The sequence below is a fragment of the Arvicola amphibius genome, chromosome 2, assembly GCF_903992535.2.
Source record: "Arvicola amphibius chromosome 2, mArvAmp1.2, whole genome shotgun sequence".
Lineage (NCBI taxonomy): Eukaryota > Metazoa > Chordata > Mammalia > Rodentia > Cricetidae > Arvicola > Arvicola amphibius.
In genome coordinates, this window is record NC_052048.2 from 20,230,609 (window position 1) to 20,253,290 (window position 22,682).

The 22,682-nt window shown below is 40.4% G+C and overlaps 1 protein-coding gene across 2 annotated transcripts in view; it reads right to left on the minus strand.

The window, feature by feature from the left end:
• Positions 1-21,791, minus strand: part of LOC119806544 (killer cell lectin-like receptor subfamily B member 1F) — a 32,339-nt gene extending 10,548 nt beyond the window's left edge. Inside the window, exons 1-4 of one of the 2 annotated variants that reach the window (XM_038318321.1) lie at positions 21,502-21,791; positions 16,773-16,846; positions 10,092-10,195; positions 6,940-7,038 (exon numbers count right to left, since the gene is read on the minus strand). In XM_038318321.1, the coding sequence (XP_038174249.1) occupies positions 6,940-7,038; positions 10,092-10,176 (184 nt within the window). In that variant the 5' untranslated portion in view covers positions 10,177-10,195; positions 16,773-16,846; positions 21,502-21,791. Of the gene's footprint in view, positions 1-6,939; positions 7,039-10,091; positions 10,196-13,218; positions 13,325-16,772; positions 16,847-21,501 lie in introns of those variants that run through there. The other variant, XM_038318322.1, reaches the window with a different exon arrangement.
• Positions 21,792-22,682: the final 891 nt, after the last annotated feature.

The following is a 22,682-nucleotide window of genomic DNA, read 5'->3' on the forward strand; positions in this document are numbered from 1 at the left end:
GCAAAGGAAAAAGGTCAAGTAACATATAAAGGGAAACCTATCAGAATTACACCCGATTTCTCAATGGAAACCATGAAAGCCAGAAGAGCTTGGATAGATGTGCTACAGACACTAAGGGAACATGGATGCAAGCCTAGACTATTATACCCAGCAAAGCTTGCATTCACCATTGATGGAGAAAACAAGATATTCCAGGACAAAAACAGATTTAAACAATACGCAGCCACAAATCCAGCCTTGCAGAAAGTAATAGAAGGAAAATCACAAACCAAGGAGTCCAACAACGCCCACAATAACGCAGGCATCTAGCGACCCTTCGCCACCACAACTAGAAGAAGGGAAACACACAAACTCTACTACTAAAAATGACTGAAGTTAACAACCACTGGTCATTAATATCACTTAATATCAATGGACTCAATTCACCTATAAAAAGGCACAGGCTAAGAGACTGGATACGAAAACAGAATCCAACATTTTGCTGTTTACAAGAAACACACCTCAACCACAAAGACAGACACCTACTCAGAGTAAAGGGTTGGGAAAAGGTTTATCAAGCAAATGGCCCTAAGAAACAAGCGGGTGTGGCCATACTAATTTCCAACAAAGTTGACTTCAAACTAAAATCAATCAGAAGAGATGGAAAGGGACACTTTATACTCATAACAGGAAAAATCCATCAGAATGAAGTCTCAATCCTGAATATCTATGCCCCTAATATAAGAGCTCCCACTTATGTAAAAGAAACACTTCTAGATCTCAAGGCAGCCATCAAACCACACACACTAATAGTTGGAGACTTCAACACTCCTCTCTCACCAATGGACAGGTCAATCAGACAGAAACCTAACAGAGAATTGAAAGACTTAATAGAGGTAATGAACCAAATGGACTTAACAGACATCTATAGAACATTCCACCCAAATAGGAAAGAATATACCTTCTTCTCTGCGGCTCATGGAACCTTTTCGAAAATTGACCATATACTTGGTAACAAAGTAAACTTCCACAATTACAAAAAAATATTAGTAACCACCTGTGTCTTATCGGATCACCATGGACTAAAATTAGAATTCAACAACAATGCTACCCCCAGAAAGCCCACAAACTCATGGAAACTGAACAGTCAACTACTGACCCACACCTGGGTCAAGGAAGAAATAAAGAAAGAAATTAAAGTCTTTCTTGAATTTAATGAAAACAAAGACACAACATACTCAAACCTATGGGACACAATGAAAGCAGTGCTAAGAGGAAAGTTCATAGCACTAAGTGCCCACTTAAAGAAAACGGAGAAAGCACTCATTGGTGACTTAACAGCACACCTGAAAGCTCTGGAAAAAAAAGAAGCAGACTCACCTAGGAGAAGTAGAAGACTGGAAATAATCAAATTGAGGGCAGAAATCAACAAAATAGAAACACAGAAAACAATCCAAAGAATCAATGAAACAAGAAGCTGGTTCTTGGAGAAAATCAACAAGATTGACAAACCCTTAGCCAAACTAATCAAACGGCAGAGGGAGAACACGCAAATTAATAAGATCAGAAATGAAAAGGGGGACATAACCACAGACACAGAGCAAATTCAGAGAATCATTAGATCTTACTACAAAAGCCTGTATGCCACAAAATTGGAAACTGTAAAAGAAATGGACAGTTTTTTAGATAAATACCATATACCAAAGTTAAACCAGGACCAGGTAAATGCTCTAAATCGTCCTGTTAGTCGCGAAGAATTAGAAACTGTTATCAGAAACCTCCCTACCAAAAAGAGCCCAGGACCAGATGGTTTCAATGCGGAATTCTACCAGAACTTCCGAGAAGACCTAATACCTATACTCCTTAAGGTATTTCATAATATAGAAACACAAGAGTCACTGCCAAATTCCTTCTATGAAGCCACAGTTACCCTGATACCTAAACCACACAAAGACTCAACCAAGAAAGAGAATTACAGGCCAATCTCACTCATGAACATTGACGCAAAAATTCTCAATAAAATACTGGCAAACCGAATCCAAGAACACATTAGAAAAATTATCCATTACGATCAAGTAGGCTTCATCCCAGAGATGCAGGGCTGGTTCAACATACGAAAATCTATCAATGTAATCCATCATATAAATAAACTGAAGGAAAAAAACCATATGGTCATCTCATTAGATGCTGAAAAAGCATTTGACAAAATTCAGCACCCTTTTATGATAAAGGTCTTGGAGAGATTAGGGATACAAGGGTCATTCCTAAATATAATAAAAGCTATTTACAGCAAGCCGACAGCTAACATCAAACTAAACGGAGAGAAACTCAAGGCTATCCCACTAAATTCAGGAACACGACAAGGCTGTCCACTCTCTCCTTATCTCTTCAATATAGTGCTTGAAGTTCTAGCAATAGCAATAAGACAACATAAGGGAATCAAGGGGATTCAATTTGGAAAGGAAGAAGTTAAACTTTCATTATTTGCAGATGATATGATAGTATACATAAGCGACCCCAAAAACTCCATCAAAGAACTCTTACAGCTGATAAACTCCTTCAATAACGTGGCAGGTTACAAGATTAACTCCAAAAAATCAGTCGCCCTCCTATACACAAAGGATAAGGAAGCAGAGAGGGAAATCAAAGAAGTATCACCTTTCACAATAGCCACAAATAGCATAAGATATCTGGGAGTATCTCTAACCAAGGAAGTGAAGGATCTATTTGACAAGAACTTTAAGTCTTTGAAGAAAGAAATTGAAGAGGATACCAGAAAATGGAAGGATCTCCCCTGCTCGTGGATTGGGAGGATCAACATAGTAAAAATGGCAATTCTACCAAAAGCAATCTATAGATTCAATGCAATCCCAATCAAGGTCCCATTAAAATTCTTCACAGAGATTGAGAGGACAATAATCAACTTTATATGGAAAAACAAGAAACCCAGGATAGCCAAAAAATCTTATACAATAAAGGTTCTTCTGGAGGCATTACCATCCCTGACTTCAAACTCTATTACAAAGCTACAGTATTGAAAACAGCTTGGTATTGGCATAAAAACAGAGAAGTTGACCAATGGAATCGTATAGAAGACCCGGATCTTAAACCACAAACCTATGAACACCTGATTTTTGATAAAGGAGCCAAAAGTACACAATGGAAGAAAGAGGGCATCTTCAACAAATGGTGCTGGCATAACTGGATGTCAACCTGTAGAAGAATGAAAGTAGATCCATATCTATCACCATGCACAAAACTCAAGTCCAAATGGATTAAAGACCTCAATATTAATTTGAACACATTGAGCTTGATAGAGGAGAAAGTGGGAAGTACTCTACAACAAATGGGCACAGGGAACCGTTTCCTACGCATAACCCCAGCTGCACAGACTTTAAGGGCAACATTGAATAAATGGGACCTCCTGAAGTTGAGCAGCTTCTGTAAAGCAAAGGACATTGTCACTAAGACACAAAGGCAGCCTACTGACTGGGAAAAGATCTTCACCAACCCTGCAACTGACAAAGGTCTGATCTCTAAAATATATAAGGAACTCAAGAGACTAGACGGTAAAATGCCAATTAACCCAATTAAAAAATGGGGCGCTGAACTGAACAGAGAATTCTCAACAGAAGAAGTTCGAATGGCCAAAAGACACTTAAGGTCATGCTCAACCTCCTTAGCTATCAGGGAAATGCAAATCAAAACAACTTTGAGATATCACCTTACATCTGTCAGATTGGCTAAAATCCAAAACACCAATAATAACCTTTGCTGGAGAGGTTGTGGGGTAAGGGGTACACTCATCCATTGCTGGTGGGAATGCACACTTGTGCAACCACTTTGGAAAGCAGTGTGGCGGTTTCTCAGGAAATTCGGGATCAACCTACCCCAGGACCCAGCAATTCCACTATTGGGAATCTACCCAAGAGATGCCCAATCATACAACAAAAGCATATGCTCATCTATGTTCATAGCAGCATTATTTGTAATAGCCAGATCCTGGAAACAACCTAGATGCCCTTCAGTGGAAGAATGGATGAAGAAACTGTGGAATATATACATGCTAGAATACTACTCAGCGGTAAAAAACAATGACATCTTGAATTTTGCAGGCAAATGGATGGAAATAGAAAACACTATTCTGAGTGAGGTAACCCAGACCCAAAAAGATGAACATGGGATGTACTCACTCATAATCGGTTTCTAGCCATAATTAAAGGACATCGAGCCTATAAATTTGGGATCCTTGAGAAGATAATAAGAAGGTTAACTCCCAAAAAAAGATATAGTAATCCTCCTGGATATTGGAAGTAGACACGATCGCCAGGCAAAATTGGGAACTTGAGGGTTGGGCAAGACTGGGCCAAGGGAAGATGGGGAGAGAAAAGTGTGAAGGGGAGAACGGGGGGAGCTCGGAGGAATGGGGTGCTTGGGATATAGGAAGGGTGGTTATGGGAGCAGGGAACCATATATCTTAATTTAAAGAGCTACCTGAGGGTTGTCAAGAGACTTGACCCTAGAGGGGTTCCCAGGTTTCCAGGGAGACGCCCCCAGTTAGTTCCTTGGGCAGCTGAGGAGAGGGAGCCTGAAAAGGCCAGTTCCTATAGCCATACTGATGAATTTCTTGCATATCACCATAGAACCTCCACCTGACGATAGATGAAGAAAATGACAGAGCCCCACATTGGAGCACCGGACTGAGCTCCCAAGGTCCTGATGAGGAGCAGAAGGAGAGAGAACATGAGAAAGAAAGTCAGGACCGGGAGGGAACCTCCAGCTGGCGACAGTTCGGGAAGGTGACTGAGCCCCACATTGGAGCACTGGACTGAGCTCCCAAGGTCCTGATGAGGAGCAGAAGGAGCGAGAACATGAGGGAGAAAGTCAGGAACGAAAGGGGTGCGTTCACTCATGGAGACGGTGGGACAGAACTAATGGGAGATCACCAACTCCAGTTGGAATGGGACTGATGGATCATGCGACCAAACCCGTCTCTCTGAATGTGGCCAACAGCGGGGGCTGACTGAGAAGCAAAGGACAATGGCTCTGGGCTCTGAGTCTTCTGCATGGACGGGCTCTGTGGGAGCCTTCTCAGCTTGGTCGATCACCATCCTGGTCCAGGGGGGAGTTGGGAGGACCCTGATCTTAGCATAGAGTGGGGAACCCTGATGGCTCCTTGGCCTTGAGAGGGAGGGAGGGGAGGTTTGGGTGGAGGGGAGGGGAGGGAAGGGGGAGAAGGAGGGGAGGGAAGGGGGAGGAGGAGGGAAGGAGATGGAAATTTTTTAAATATAAAAAAAAATAAACCATGAGGAAAAAAAAAATAAAATAGTTTCTGATATTCAAAAAGTGAAAAAAAAAAGATCATTGGGCAAAAGTCAGGAGCAGGGGGGTGGGGTGGATTGAGGGGAAGGGGAGATGGGGAGAGAGAAGGGAAAAGGGAAGGATTGGGGAGAGCTTGAGGGAATGGGATAATTGAGATGGAGGAAGGGTGGATATGGGAGCAGGGAAGAAGTTATCCTAACCAAGGGAGCCATTTTAGTGTTGACTAAAGTCTTGGCTCTAGAGGTGTTCCCAGGTGTCCAAGGAGATTTCCCCAGCTAGTTCCATGGGCAGCAGAGGAGAAGGTGCCTGAACTGGCCTTATCCTATAGCCACACTGATGAATATCTTGCATATCACCATAGAACCTTCATCTGGCCATGGATGGAGATAGAGACAGAGACCCACATTGGAGCACTGGACTGAGCTCCCAAGGTCTAAATGAGGAGCAGAAGGAGGGAGAACATGAGCAAGGAAGTCAGGACCAGGAGGGGTGGGTCCACCCACTGAGACAATGGGACTGATCTAATGGGAGCTCACCAAGGCCAGCTGGACTGGGACTGATGGAGCATGTGATCAAACCGGACTCTCTTAATCTGCATTTTTAATGAGGCTCAGTAACCTTTACTCTGTACTGTCCATCCTGTTTCCTTCTCATCTGGCTGGTGACCTTGACTTTTTTCTTCCCCGAGACCTCTCTGCCCCCTGAAGTCCCATCTAACCTCTTTCTGCCTAGCTTTGGCCATTCAGCTCTTTATTAAACCAATCATGGTGATATATATTCACATAGTGTATAGAAATATTCTACAACAAACAGCAGAGAAGGAATATGAGCCAGCTGCTTTCTCTGCCTCTCTGAGCTAGCAGGTTTCAAGCCAGCATCTGACTCTGAAATCTTCATTGGTAAAATAAAAATATAGAGTCTTAGTCAAAAACAGCATTTGCCTCCCTACATGGAGGTGGCTAAGGTAGTGGCAAGGGTGGGCAGTGGGACATGAAAGCTACCCCGGGTCACAGTTTCAAAAGTGAGGTGATGGTTGCAAAGGTGTAGTCAGGAGCTGAGGCATTGGTAGTTTAAGGAACAGCCACTGTGCTGCAGATAAAACAGTATTTCTCACTTCAGAAAATAAAGTTATTGCAAAAAATCTGACCATATGGACTGAGAGAAAGTATCATCAAACTGGATTAAGAGACAAGCGTGGAGACGGGATATATGAACCAGAAAAGCACAGAATACATGGCAGCTCTGAGGTTGCTTATGGTCTGATTGACAGGTCAAACTGTGGGTGCTCACAGTCACACCTGAGTTTGCACTTCTTCAATCATTCATCGCAAGAGAAGGTGGACATGTATAATAAATAAGCTAAATATGGGGACTTTTTGGTTTCCTTGATTCTTCTCACATTTTTGTCACATATTTTGTGACATATTCTTCTGCAGTTCTAGATACACATATGACACACCCCATATGTGAATCGAGAGGCATGGAAACAATGTGAAGTTTCTATAGTGGACAAGGAATGTTGTCCTGTAGCATTCAGTGTCATTGACTTCCCTGCTAGTCTCAAGGGGGCCAAATGCTATGAAGAGGACTTATAAGTTTATGAGGGAAAAGTGAAGCTGAGGCTCTTATTTCACTTACCTAAGACACTGAGTCCAATCAGGCCCAAGAAAAGAAGGATCAGCCCAGCACAGCCGAGTTTCAAAGCCAATGGATGCCAGTGTTGGCACTGATAGGTATCTAAGAAGTGCAACATAAACACTTGTTAAATCTACTCAAAGACACATGAGATAAAAATCAAAGGTGGTTTTGCAACTACATAAGACCCCTTAACTTCAAAGACTCTTTTTGCATTCCTAGTAGACCGACTAAAACTGGAGTTAGTGCTTCACTCTATGTATACTGTTTTAAAAATGCACATACGTGTGTGCATGCATGTGCACACATGGGAGAGAGAGAAAGAGAGAGAGAGAGAGAAAGAGAGAGAGAGAGAGAGAGAGAGAGAGAGAGAGAGAGAGTCCTTTTCCTTGTAGGGTTTCTGACTGTAGGTGCAGAGTCAGTGAGATATTAACACCTGCCTCAGAGACCATAACATGCTGGATGCCAACAAGGAAACACTTAAATGGAAATTAAGATTTTGCCTTTAGAGATGGCATCACGTCAAGCAGAGTGATCTTAATACTAGACTCATTAGGCTTATTTAATGGACTCAGTCACTCTGTGTTATACTAGTGTTCAGGAGAAATTCTAGGCTGTTTTAAATACTCTAGTCTCCTCATATTTTGAGTATTTCTGGGAACCTTGTCCCGTAACACAACATGTCCTACAAGGCAGGAATGACAGCACAGCTCTCATTCCTCAGGCTCAATGCCTGCATGTTTCCTTCCGTGACAATCTTGTGTCACCTTTGACCACACAGCATTGCTCACTGTCCACAGAAGATTGCTTATAAAACCTCTGCATATGAGATCAAATCTCTTCTACAAAATGTGTTATTTGCACAGAACCTGTGTGCTTATCCCTGTGTGCTTTAGATAATCTCCAGATTACCTACAGCTTCTGAGATGATCATCATCATCCAGAACAGCGCTTGGCACATAGGGGCTCATTTCTAAGTGAATGCATGAGCCCTGTGCACCTTTTTTAGCCATCCTACTATCAAAGCAAACTTTTGATCATTTGGCTACAAAGCAGGTCACTGCCCATGTCCCTCTTTCTGTATTTGTTTGTTGGTTCACTGGGAGATCTAATCACTATGCTGTGAATTACCTGCAGTTTTGAGCTGTTTAGCTAATTGGTGACGGCTGTTTCATTTTCTTCACTGCGAAGTCAGTGTTTTCCCTTCACGGGCTTTACTCTGGCTTTATTCTACTGCTTTTGTCCTTTGGGCTCATGTTCAAGCTGATGCTTTGTAGGTTAATAATCATAATGAGGGTGAACAAATTTTCTGGTCTCTTGGTTTGGAATCATGGATGGTAGTGTTGAGGAAATCTCATTGTCTTTCTCAACCTTCATTTTGCTAGGCTTAAACACAAGAAAATAAAAGCATGTTTCTTTCTATCATACCAGCAAAAGAATCCTTCCAGCAGTTTCAAAGCCTCCACTTTCCTCTGACCCTGATGTGAAGATGACAAAGAAGCAGATTTAATGATTCTATTTCCCTGACTTTAACTTTTTAAAAAATTATTTGCTTGCTTTAAATCACTGAGTAATTTGGCTTTTGAAGTTTGGGTGCATAATTAAAGACAATTATTCCTAAATACATGTGTACTCCCTTTAAGAAAGAAGAGAAATAAATAAGGGAGCAAAAAGCAAAGGAAGGAATGAGGGAGAAAGGTAAAGAGGGAAAAAAGAAAGAGGGAGGAAGGGAGGGAGGGACAGAAGGAGGGAGAAAGAGAGGGAAAAGCAAGTTTGTATACTCTGAGCTAACCTCAGGACACAGCGCCTCATATCAGAAGAGCTACATCTTGTATCCAGTGATATTATTAGAGGAATGGGCAGTTGTATCTCACACAGATTATGCCATACTATACATTATATTTTAAACATTGTCATTAATTTTTACATAATGCTGAAATAACTGAGAGACTTTAATTACTACACAAAAAAGTAATTAAAATTTCAGGAAGAACAGTAACATGATAATTCTATTGATTCTTTGTGGCAGAGTTCAAAGCCTATCAATGCAATGTTTTCCTTCATGGCATCCTCCTATTATATAATAACTATGAGAGGTTTGTCCAAAATGATAGATTATATTTTTTGAATGACCAGTATCATCAATGGTTGTTCACAGTACATAACCCTATAAACACACTTTTCTTTTAATTTTTGTTTTTGTTCTGACTTTAATTTTTATAATTTAATAGTTCCTAATCCAAAATCCTAAAATGTTGATAATCACACAGTTTCCAAAATGTAGAAATAATATCAAATTGAAAATGCTGATATGTTATTGATATTAGTAAGGTTAATTAGATCATAGAATGCAATAGTTTCTCATGACAATTTGACACATTTTCTACCTCACTTTCTGGTCCTTTGTCATACTCCCTCTGCCATGTTATCTTTTGAGCATTACCTCAGTCTTTTACATTCTTTCACTCCAATTACTGCATTCTCTAGGAGAGGAGAGGGCTGATTTACCCAGTGCTGACTGCCAGGGGTGCAAGTGCAGTTAGAGCTGAGTTCAAGTGTTTGTTCTGTACTAGAATGGACAAGTCTGCAGTGTCTCTAAACACACTTTTCTGTTCATATGTGAAAAATATTATTTCTTCGGGGTCTTGAAACTAACACTGAATAAGAGAAGCCCTGTTCACATTTCGAAGGCTAGTCGTACAAAATGGCAGCGTGTATGCTTTTGCTTCCCGATGTTGTAGTTGTCTACAGGCAAGCTGTCCTACACTCATCAACAATACTAAGAATAGCACAGCTTCAGAGAAATAACTTTTTAATTCATTAGTGTGTATATGTGACAGAGAGAGTATTGTGTGAATATGAGTGTGCATGTAACTACAGGTGTGTGTGTGTGTGTGTGTGTGTGTGTGTGTGTGTGTGCCTATGTGTGACTGCAGGCATATGGATGCCACACTAGGTGTAGAGGTCAGAAAACAACTTTCAGGAGATGATTTTCTTTCCACCAAAGGTATTGGGAATTGAACTCTGGTTGTCAGGTATTTGAAGCAAGTGATTTACCTGAGGACTTATCTCACCACCCCAAACAAAAACTGTTAAAACTGTTAAAACTAAAACATAATGGGAATCTTAATTCTAGAATATATCCAAGTACTTACCTGGGGGAAGAGATGGGGTTGACGCACGCTTGTGCCTTGGGGTCCTCAAGGTCTTTTCATCACTACAGACTCTCGATGGGTCCATTGTAGGCTTGAGATATGAACTGTGAACAGACAAGTTCTGTGAGGACAAATGACAAAAGGAAATCCTCTGTGAGTGCTCTGCTCTGCACCCACACTCACCCACACTTGAAGCTAAGGGTTTTTTCCACAGTTACTGAACATGGGGTCCACTGTGATCACATGGTTTCCAAGTTCTTATCTTTCAAATAGAAGACGCAACACATAATCTACTCTGAACTTCTGGTTCTTCTTCCTTCAATCATCTGTCTTCAGTTACTTTATCATGGCGTAGGCAAACAAAGCAATCAATATTGAATTAAAATTTGAGGACTCCTCCTCGCTGCACTCCCAGGAAATGTTCTGTGCCATGTCACGAAAATAAAAATATGCGAAAGTCATCTTTTCTATTTGACAAGAATTGAAGGTATAAAACCCTCCTGAAACATTCCTACTATGAAGGAAGCTGTGAAATGTGGAAATGAAAATGTGAATGTGATTTTTAAAAATTAATAATTAAAAGAAATGCATGACTGACACAATAGGAAAATCAGTGAGGAGGGAAGCACACATGTCTTTCAGCCTTGTCCTGAGGTCCACGCAGATGTAGCAATGTTCGCCTGAGTTAAGGACTTCATCTGTCAGAACTATAGAGAGAAAAGGACATGGGTTTATGGGATGTGCTAACTCCTCCAAGGATTTTCAGGCCTAGAGCCTTAGTGCAAGGACCACACCTAAGTCAGACAGTCTCATATCACAACTGAAAAAGAAAAGTGAGGATTTCCTTAAAGTCACTTTCTGTGGGCAGAGTGGAATTGTACCAGGTACTCACAGTCACATGACCGTGGCAACAGTCTGCAGGCTGTGAGTTCCAGGAGTCAGGTGTATACTCACAACAAGGGGAGCACACTCATTTCCCAGGACCACTGATGATTACAAAGTGAGGGGAAGCATATGTTAGGGTCTCACATTGAACATAAGACTCAGTGAAAACTCCTCAGTTGCCACTCTTTGATGACAACCATTTTACTCAATGCCAAGCATAGGGCTCTGTAGTGGCATTTCATTTGTATTTTAATAAATAAAGCTTGTCTGAAGATCAGAGAGTAAATCAGCTCCTCTGGACAGCCTTATAGACCAGGCAGTGGTAAGACACACCTTTAATCCCAGTAGCCAAACTAGTTTGCCATAGAAACCAGGCGGTGCATGCCTTTAATCCCAGTGGTCCCCAGTTTTAATCTCAGCCCTAGAGAGGATTATAAAATGGGGCGGGGGAGACAGTTCTCAAAGTCTCATTCTGAGATTTCTGGAGGATCACCATTTTGGACTGAGGTTGAAGAAAGAGCCAGTAGCTGGCTGCTTTGCTTTTTGGATCTTCAGGTTAAACACCAATATTGGTCTCTGAGTTTTATTGACCATGCTTCAGGATTCTGCCTTATTCTTCAACCGAACCTGAGATTTCAACAACTGTACAAGACTCTCCAGAGCTGTCCATCTTGAGTGATTCTATAAAAAAAATTCTAGAAAAAATATCAACTCTAGCAGACAGAAATTTCAATGTATATTATATAAGGATCTCAGGGTTTATTATATTACAATTACCGGGAAATGTGATAATGATGCATGCTCCTGGCACATAAACTCCTTTTTTTGTCAAGATAGCATGCCCTTACACAGGAAATGTGTGAATAAACATTCCAGCATTAAGTTCATTCATGTAGCACATTTAAGTAAACAGTCCTGCTGCCAATGAAAGCTGTGGGATGAACAGGAAATATCAATAGAGCGAAGAGAAGCCTGATGCTCTGAGGAGAGTCAAATGATGCTGTGAGGATGCTGAACTTCAGCTGTAAGATCTAACCTGTCTAGAGCTACTAGAATCCACAATAGCTCTGCCAAGAATGGCAGATTTTGGGTAAAAAGATTTCTAGTAAAGATGCTTACAGATGCCTCTTTGCCACAAAGTGTGAACTAAGTGGAAAAACAACCAGAGATTAGTATCATTTGTCCACAAGAGTGTGAAGTAAACTGACCACTTGTCAGTTACAGAATATCAGAAACATCACCAATTACTGTACAGGTATACAGTCATCATCAGAGAGATAAAAATAAAACCCTCCTGAGATTGCACTTCTAGAGAATTTAGCTGTGCTAATGATGTCTTTTGACCACCTGATTGCCAGAATATTTTAGTATGAGATAGATAGATAGATAGATAGATAGATAGATAGATAGATAGATCAGAATTCAGAATTACCTTGGTCTTATCATGATGAAATAGATGGAAAGAGACAGATAGAAAGACAGAGAATGTGTGAGAAAGACTACAGCATGGTGTTACATACAAATATGAGATACTAAATCAAAGTAAGTCAAATAGTGAGTGATTCTAAGTAATGCAGGATTTCAGAGTGTGGCAATAGTAAAACAAATATTGAGTGTCTCAAGAAGAAATAAAGACAAGTTTTAACTAGAAGCCTCTTTTCATATCAAACCCTTCCAGATAAATAATGGAAGTTTGGATGTATAGAAAAATGAGTAAACTATAAGCAATCGTACTCTCTAATGTGAAAATGAATGTAATAAAGTAATAATGTTGAGCAAGAAGATAAAAATAAAAGCCAGAAAATAATAATTGTCAGGTAAGATCATATGCTTTGGGCTAAAACTACAAAAAAAAAAAAAAAGAAAAGAAAGAAAGAAAAAAAGGAGTGGGTGATGTGAAGAATGGCTCACCAGGAAACTACAAGACCTCCTCCTTCTCCACAGAGGGACTGCTTTAGACCATACAGACAAGAGCACCTCGGTGAGAAGTCTGAGACTAGCTGGGAGGGTGCAGTCAGAGCCCACTTTAAAACCAAGGAGTTGCACTACAGAGAAGGGGGTAGGTAACTGGTGCAGCTCTCTCCTGCTTCATCCTGCAGAAGACCTAGGAGGAAACCTCCCACACTGTTGAGAGACAGATCAATCTACTTCTAATTTAGTTTGGGTTCTTGTTGCTGTGAAGAGACACCATGCCCATAGCAATTCTTATAAAGAAAACATTTAATTGTGGTGGTTCGCTTACAGTTTCAGAGGCTCAGTCCATTACCATCATGATGGGACCACGGCAACGTGCAGGCAGATGTAGTGGAGAGGTACCTACAGGGAACAGGAAGCCAACTGTAAGTCACACTGAGGAAGGTTTGAGCAAAAGAGACCTCAAAGCCTGCCCCTACAGGGACACACTTCCTCCAATAAGACCACACCTCCTAATTGTGCCACTCTCTTTGGGGACCTTTTCTTTCAAATCACCACAGTGTCCAAGGCTTTCTCAGAGGCCCTGATGAAAGGACAAAAGGAACTAATCCCGTGTTGTGGCCAGGGATGAACTTGGAAAGGCTAGTCTGGGGCTGGTGATAAGGCTGGAAAGGTCTTAACGTTTCAGTTACAAGGAACTTGGATATTTCCGTATAAAGACTGGAGCTGTCAGTCCCCAGCCCACTGTGTTCTTGGTCTGCCATGGCCTTTCAATACTCATGTTCCCTTTGCACATCACTGCTTGGTTGGCTTCCTGCTGACTTCATCCCACTGTATGTTAGCTTTCTTCTGGCGCTGCCCCATTTATCCCCTGCAAATAGTGTATGAGATGCTGTATTTCTTGATAACTTTGCTTGGGATAAAGCACAGCTTCTGTAACTCATCCCAAGATTGCCTTCATCTTCTGTATCTCTGATCCCCTGGACCTACCTTTTCAGCAAGCTGTTGCTGAAAAACAACCTGTTGGTCAGGGTCATCAAAGACAGCCTCCTTCTTTTCAACGAAACAAATTGGGTAAGAATGAAATTTTCTGGTTTGTTTGGGATACCTGACAAGTGTTTCTGAATTGTCATACTTGGACTGCCAATGGGCATGTCACCAGTTTAGAGCCCCCAGGTAATAGAAGAAAGCATGTCTGAGGCACAGTTCATGGGCAGGCAGTAGAAAGAGAAGAAGGCAAGAATATATTGGTTTGAGAAATACAATAACCTCAGACTGATGAAGTTTACCTCAGATAAAGACCTTGCAAAGATTAAGAAAGATGATACTGGTTTTTTAGATGCCCAAATCATATGGAAAAAATTAAATAGCAAAAGATGGCCTAACAAAAGGAAAAAAGTACTTATTAAACTAAAGTGTCACAGATTGTAAGATGCTTATGACATAATTTTATTTCTGTTTTTGCATATGTATATGTTATGTGTGCATGTGTGTATGTCTGTTTACATGTGTGTAGGTTAGTATCTGTAGTACATGTGTGTGCTGGTGGAGGCAAAAGTGTGGGGACCCAAAGAAGTGACCCTGCTCCACCTTGACTTGAGATCAGAGAGTTTGAGCTTATTTTTGTTCTTTCAAAGTTGTTGACAATAGATGTGGCTACACACCCTGACCCAGGCTGTGGTTACTTAGTGTTTTGGACATTAAAATGGACCACCAAAGTGGTTCCTCTTTATTATCATAATGGACTGAACCTGTAAGCAAGCCACCCTCAATTGAATGTTCTCTTTGTAAGAGTTGCCATGGTCATGGTGTCTCTTCACAGCAATAGTAAACCCTAACTGAATCAGTAAGTCCATCTAAGTTTGATATATTTGTAAAGAGTTTGAGGTGAGGTGAGTTATCCTGCCTAGATAGGCAACACTGCTCCCAGAAGACTTGGGTTATTAAACAAACATCTCAATACCCAGCATGGGATACCCTACAAGTTCTTGGTCAGGGAGACATCAAAGGTCCCCAAAACAACACAGAATAGTAACATTGTCCTTGATTGTCCACAATTACTATTAGCTAAGACCTTATTGCTGAAGATAACACATGGTTATCACATAAATAAAGCAACCTGAACCAGAAAACCTCCAAGCTGTGATCCAACGCTGGAAGGCACTGTGCAGCTGCTGAGGGAGAAGCCATCAATGGTACTGACCCACAACACCAACCACGTATACAAAATGATCACTGGAGCTGTACTGGTCTGAAGGTTATGGGGTAAACATCTGGTTTCAGAATGAGTCTGAGGTCCCCTACTCCACAGGAGAGAATTTATGCCTGGTGCTGTATATGTATTGAAACCAATGGTGTGGTGATTTGAATATAATTGGTTGCCATAAAATCATGCGCAGTGGCCGTATTAGGAGGTGTGGCTTTGTTGATGTAGATATGGCCCTATTGGAAGACATGTGTCACTGTGGGGGTGGGTTTGAGGTTTCCTATGCTCAAGATACTGCTTGGTGTAAGTTCATTCATGTAGCACATTTAAGTAAACAGTCCTGCTGCCAATGAAAGCTGTGGGATGAACAGGAAATATCAATAGAGCGAAGAGAAGCCTGATGCTCTGAGGAGAGTCAAATGATGCTGTGAGGATGCTGAACTTCAGCTGTAAGATCTAACCTGTCTAGAGCTACTAGAATCCACAATAGCTCTGCCAAGAATGGCAGATTTTGGGTAAAAAGATTTCTAGTAAAGATGCTTACAGATGCCTCTTTGCCACAAAGTGTGAACTAAGTGGAAAAACAACCAGAGATTAGTATCATTTGTCCACAAGAGTGTGAAGTAAACTGACCACTTGTCAGTTACAGAATATCAGAAACATCACCAATTACTGTACAGGTATACAGTCATCATCAGAGAGATAAAAATAAAACCCTCCTGAGATTGCACTTCTAGAGAATTTAGCTGTGCTAATGATGTCTTTTGACCACCTGATTGCCAGAATATTTTAGTATGAGATAGATAGATAGATAGATAGATAGATAGATAGATAGATAGATAGATAGATCAGAATTCAGAATTACCTTGGTCTTATCATGATGAAATAGATGGAAAGAGACAGATAGAAAGACAGAGAATGTGTGAGAAAGACTACAGCATGGTGTTACATACAAATATGAGATACTAAATCAAAGTAAGTCAAATAGTGAGTGATTCTAAGTAATGCAGGATTTCAGAGTGTGGCAATAGTAAAACAAATATTGAGTGTCTCAAGAAAAAATAAAGACAAGTTTTAACTAGAAGCCTCTTTTCATATCAAACTCTTCCAGATAAATAATGGAAGTTTGGATGTATAGAAAAATGAGTAAACTATAAGCAATCGTACTCTCTAATGTGAAAATGAATGTAATAAAGTAATAATGTTGAGCAAGAAGGTAAAAATAAAAGCCAGAAAATAATAATTGTCAGGTAAGATCATATGCTTTGGGCTAAAACTACAAAAAAAAAAAAAAAAGAAAAGAAAGAAAGAAAAAAAGGAGTGGGTGATGTGAAGAATGGCTCACCAGGAAACTACAAGACCTCCTCCTTCTCCACAGAGGGACTGCTTTAGACCATACAGACAAGAGCACCTCGGTGAGAAGTCTGAGACTAGCTGGGAGGGTGCAGTCAGAGCCCACTTTAAAACCAAGGAGTTGCACTACAGAGAAGGGGGTAGGTAACTGGTGCAGCTCTCTCCTGCTTCATCCTGCAGAAGACCTAGGAGGAAACCTCCCACACTGTTGAGAGACAGATCAATCTACTTCTAATTTAGTTTGGGTTCTTGTTGCTGTGAAGAGACACCATGCCCATAGCAATTCTTATAAAGAAAACATTTAATTGTGGTGGTTCGCTTACAGTTTCAGAGGCTCAGTCCATTACCATCATGATGGGACCACGGCAACGTGCAGGCAGATGTAGTGGAGAGGTACCTACAGGGAACAGGAAGCCAACTGTAAGTCACACTGAGGAAGGTTTGAGCAAAAGAGACCTCAAAGCCTGCCCCTACAGGGACACACTTCCTCCAATAAGACCACACCTCCTAATTGTGCCACTCTCTTTGGGGACCTTTTCTTTCAAATCACCACAGTGTCCAAGGCTTTCTCAGAGGCCCTGATGAAAGGACAAAAGGAACTAATCCCGTGTTGTGGCCAGGGATGAACTTGGAAAGGCTAGTCTGGGGCTGGTGATAAGGCTGGAAAGGTCTTAACGTTTCAGTTACAAGGAACTTGGATATTTCCGTATAAAGACTGGAGCTGTCAGTCCCCAGCCCACTGTGTTCTTGGTCTGCCATGGCCTTTCAATACTCATGTTCCCTTTGCACATCACTGCTTGGTTGGCTTCCTGCTGACTTCATCCCACTGTATGTTAGCTTTCTTCTGGCGCTGCCCCATTTATCCCCTGCAAATAGTGTATGAGATGCTGTATTTCTTGATAACTTTGCTTGGGATAAAGCACAGCTTCTGTAACTCATCCCAAGATTGCCTTCATCTTCTGTATCTCTGATCCCCTGGACCTTCCTTTTCAGCAAGCTGTTGCTGAAAAACAACCTGTTGGTCAGGGTCATCAAAGACAGCCTCCTTCTTTTCAACGAAACAAATTGGGTAAGAATGAAATTTTCTGGTTTGTTTGGGATACCTGACAAGTGTTTCTGAATTGTCATACTTGGACTGCCAATGGGCATGTCACCAGTTTAGAGCCCCCAGGTAATAGAAGAAAGCATGTCTGAGGCACAGTTCATGGGCAGGCAGTAGAAAGAGAAGAAGGCAAGAATATATTGGTTTGAGAAATACAATAACCTCAGACTGATGAAGTTTACCTCAGATAAAGACCTTGCAAAGATTAAGAAAGATGATACTGGTTTTTTAGATGCCCAAATCATATGGAAAAAATTAAATAGCAAAAGATGGCCTAACAAAAGGAAAAAAGTACTTATTAAACTAAAGTGTCACAGATTGTAAGATGCTTATGACATAATTTTATTTCTGTTTTTGCATATGTATATGTTATGTGTGCATGTGTGTATGTCTGTTTACATGTGTGTAGGTTAGTATCTGTAGTACATGTGTGTGCTGGTGGAGGCAAAAGTGTGGGGACCCAAAGAAGTGACCCTGCTCCACCTTGACTTGAGATCAGAGAGTTTGAGCTTATTTTTGTTCTTTCAAAGTTGTTGACAATAGATGTGGCTACACACCCTGACCCAGGCCGTGGTTACTTAGTGTTTTGGACATTAAAATGGACCACCAAAGTGGTTCCTCTTTATTATCATAATGGACTGAACCTGTAAGCAAGCCACCCTCAATTGAATGTTCTCTTTGTAAGAGTTGCCATGGTCATGGTGTCTCTTCACAGCAATAGTAAACCCTAACTGAATCAGTAAGTCCATCTAAGTTTGATATATTTGTAAAGAGTTTGAGGTGAGGTGAGTTATCCTGCCTAGATAGGCAACACTGCTCCCAGAAGACTTGGGTTATTAAACAAACATCTCAATACCCAGCATGGGATACCCTACAAGTTCTTGGTCAGGGAGACATCAAAGGTCCCCAAAACAACACAGAATAGTAACATTGTCCTTGATTGTCCACAATTACTATTAGCTAAGACCTTATTGCTGAAGATAACACATGGTTATCACATAAATAAAGCAACCTGAACCAGAAAACCTCCAAGCTGTGATCCAACGCTGGAAGGCACTGTGCAGCTGCTGAGGGAGAAGCCATCAATGGTACTGACCCACAACACCAACCACGTATACAAAATGATCACTGGAGCTGTACTGGTCTGAAGGTTATGGGGTAAACATCTGGTTTCAGAATGAGTCTGAGGTCCCCTACTCCACAGGAGAGAATTTATGCCTGGTGCTGTATATGTATTGAAACCAATGGTGTGGTGATTTGAATATAATTGGTTGCCATAAAATCATGCGCAGTGGCCGTATTAGGAGGTGTGGCTTTGTTGATGTAGATATGGCCCTATTGGAAGACATGTGTCACTGTGGGGGTGGGTTTGAGGTTTCCTATGCTCAAGATACTGCTTGGTGTCTGAGTCCATTTACTGTTGCTTTCTGATCAAGATGCAGCCAGCTCCATGTCTGCCTGCATGCCACCATGCTTCCTGCCATGATAATAATAGACCTAACCTCTGAACCTGTGAGCACCCCAATTAAATGTTTTCCTTACAAGAGTTTCAATAGTTATGTTGTCTCTTCACAGCAGTATAAACCCTGACTAAGACAATGACTATGAGATCACAGGCCCAAGGTAAGAACCTGTTGTTCTTTTGGTAAATGGCCATGCTGTCATACTACCTTCTAAATATCTATGCTTGTCCCCATAGATTAATGATGCTCTTCACCTTGGTCAGTGAAGCATATTTTTTTTAGTCAGCAATGATAAATCCAGTATGAGTGTAACTGCTCGAAGTACTGAGAATAAGTAACTATGAGTGCCCAGCCTTAAATGTGATGTCTATATTAATTCCCACACAGGGGATATCGTGGAAGAAGCAGGTGATAAAAATGCAAAAATACCCTGAAATTCTCTCTCCGGATATGATATGGTCATTGCTCTTACAAACTCACAACTGTGGTTATCTGCACAAAATCATGCCTGACAAAATTCCAGCACAGGCCAGGTGTGTTGGCTCATACTGCTTAATACTAGCACTTGGGAGGCAAGCACAGCATATCTTCTGTGAGTTCAAGGCCAGCCTGGTCCAAGGCACCAGGTTACAGAGAGATTACAAGAATTATTACCTTTCTGTGCCCCATGCATCATTTAAAAGCAATTTAAAAGGAAATTTTTTCAATTCCATTTTTAATGTTATGAAACAGACAAATATTTAGGAATAAAGCCAATTACAGATGTGAGGGATTTATACAGTGAAGATGGTAAAACATTGTTGAATGGAAGTAAGTTAGACCCTAACTAGTGAAGTCTTGAGTTCCAAGGCACCAGATTACAGAACAAACTAATTTTTTATTTTCTCAAAAATACAAAAACTAAAATATAAGCATGGTTGAGGGAGGGGCTCATAAGGCCCCACCCCTTCCTGAGGAACTATTAGCAGTTAGTTATTAGCTTTAGGAAAGGAAGAGTCGGTTTGCTTTGTGGGTGTGGCCTCTGGTGTGTTGCTCATGTTCTAGTGGTGGCCCCACAGCTGTGCATATACAGGTAGCTGAACTCAGTAGATTATAAATAAGAAAGTAAAACTATGAAAAAGCCTTTCGGTTGGGAGAAGGATGTGTTGAAGAGGGATCTGGGATGAGATGTGGTGGGGAATGATGTGAGGGATGGATATGATCAAAATGCATTGTGTGCATATATAATTCTCAAAGAATGGAAACCTCCGAGTATGTCTCACACTGTATACGTCAGACATTCATATGAACAAACTCACTAGAACTGAAAAAGTAATTTAAAATTTCAGAATATAAAATTAAAAATCAGAAATTTTAAAAACCTTTTTGTACAGCATGCATCATTAAAAAGCAATTTAAAAGGAAATTTTTTAAATTCCATTTCTAATATCATGAAACAGACTGAGATATTTAGGAATGAAGCTGATTACAGATATGAAGCATTTGTACAGTGAAAACGATAAAACATTGTTGAATGATAGCAAACACTAATAAAATCTTGAGTTAATGGACTGAATGGCAATATTCTTGGAACTATCATGCTACACAAAGTATCTATGGTTTCAAAGCATTCCTTATTAAAATCTTAATAAAATGTTTGTAGAAATAGAAAAACTTATCCAGAAATCTAAATGGAATTTCAGAGGATTTTAAGCATTAAAAACAAACTTGGAAGACACATGCGCCTAATTTGAAAACATATTAATAATTTGTTGTAATCAAAACAGTGTGGTATGGGCATAGATACAAACAGACTGAAGGAAAATAGTACAGAACAGAGAACACAAATAAAATGCTGTGTGTGTGTTCAAATTATCTAACAATTACTGCGACATGCCACATATCCAATAAAGTAAACTTTTAAATCTTGAGGTACAGAATGTTCACATAAACCAAGTCTAAATTTTTGGCTGTTCTGCTTTCTTTTCCCTGTTTCTGTGACAGATGCTTTAAACTGACAAAGGACATAAATAAAATTTTAAGGATGCTTGAGCCAGCTTTCCAATAAAATTGAACAGCATAAAACAATTTTAATGTTATCCACACCCAAAAGACGTCTGAACTCCTGCAAAATGGAATCCAGTGACCAGAGAGCTCAGAGATAAATTCTGAGGCCCGGCCATAAAAGCAGCCATAACAGTGGGGGTGATGGGCAGCTGGCTGCAGCAAAGATAGCAAAAATATATGACCCATTTCTATCTCAGCTTTGCAACAAAATTTATGGACGTGGAAAGATGAAACTTTCCAACAAAACAAGAAGACACAACTTTCTGGAAAAATAGCAAAACTTTCCAACAAAACAAATGTAACTTTTCAAGCAGAACCAGAACCAGGTGGGAGGGTCACATTTCGCTATATTGCCCTGGATGGGAGAACATTGGGGTCCGGCCAAATCTTCTCAATGTCTTAGATAGGGATCCCACAAAACAAAACCAGACTATAACTTACCAGAAGGCCTCTGTAGATGCCTGTTGCATTTCTCGGCATGGCAGTTCACTCAAGACCCCTTGAGGCTAGGGACGTGCAGGCAGCAATTGGAGCAGTCTTTAGTTCTGGATTGTAAATCTGCTGGAATCGATTTATATTAAGGGCAAGAAATAAAGCTAAAGAATCTTAGAAGGGAATCTTCTTTTTAGGTATACATTTGAAACTTTTGGATCCATAGTCCTGGAAGCTGGGAGAGGGATGTCCCAAAATTAGGAAAAGGAGAAGCGATTCCATCCCCCCAGCATGTTAACATTTTCACTGTTCATAGCCTGTACTGAAACTCACATTGTCTAAAGGTAGTAGACTCATGTCTTTGAGTCATAGTGAAACTTGGTAAACCTAAGAATAATTTGGGTTGAAAGCATTAACTTTTTTTTCTAGAAGACTGGGTACACCAGATGATTAGATTAGATTAGACAAATTAGATTAGATTAGACATTAGATTAGACAAATGATTTAGTACAATAAGAAATATTTTTAGCTCTATATTTAGAAAATAACCAAAGAGAAATTTAAAATCTTATGCTTGTGAATAGGATAATAGTCAGTGTTTACCAGAGTTAGAGTAATAGCTTATCAGAACTTTTGGTTATTAGAACTCTGAAAGCTTAAAGTTTTAATATAACAATAGCATAGTGAGGGAGGAAATCTGGAACATTTTTATATACCGTAAGCCATCTTTTAATACCCTCACAAATGAGATCCACATTCCTCAAAACACCTTTTCAGACTGTCGCCACCCAAGCCTTCATGTTCACAGACCTCTACAACTTGTATTTACATACCTTAAGTTATATTTTTAGACCTTAAGTTATATTTTTAGACCTTACAGCTTTTGGTTTTATGACTTTAGACTTTGTGAGTTCTACACTCTTTTTACCCAGTTGTTTACCATGAGATGTGGGCGGTTGATTACTGAAGCACTTGTTGTAAAGCCAGTTACTTGAAATGCAGTAATAATACAAAGTTACTTTGAAACCTTTTTGGTGAATTTGTCTCTTTTTGGAACCTGGTAGCAAAGCAAACTGTTTTCAGACCCAGCAGCAGCTTTGGGGAAGTGAGACCTGTGGCCTGGTTTTCACAGAAGAAGAGAAGTGAGAAGCAGCTGAGACCTTGTGAAAGGAACTGGGTGCTTGTTGCTC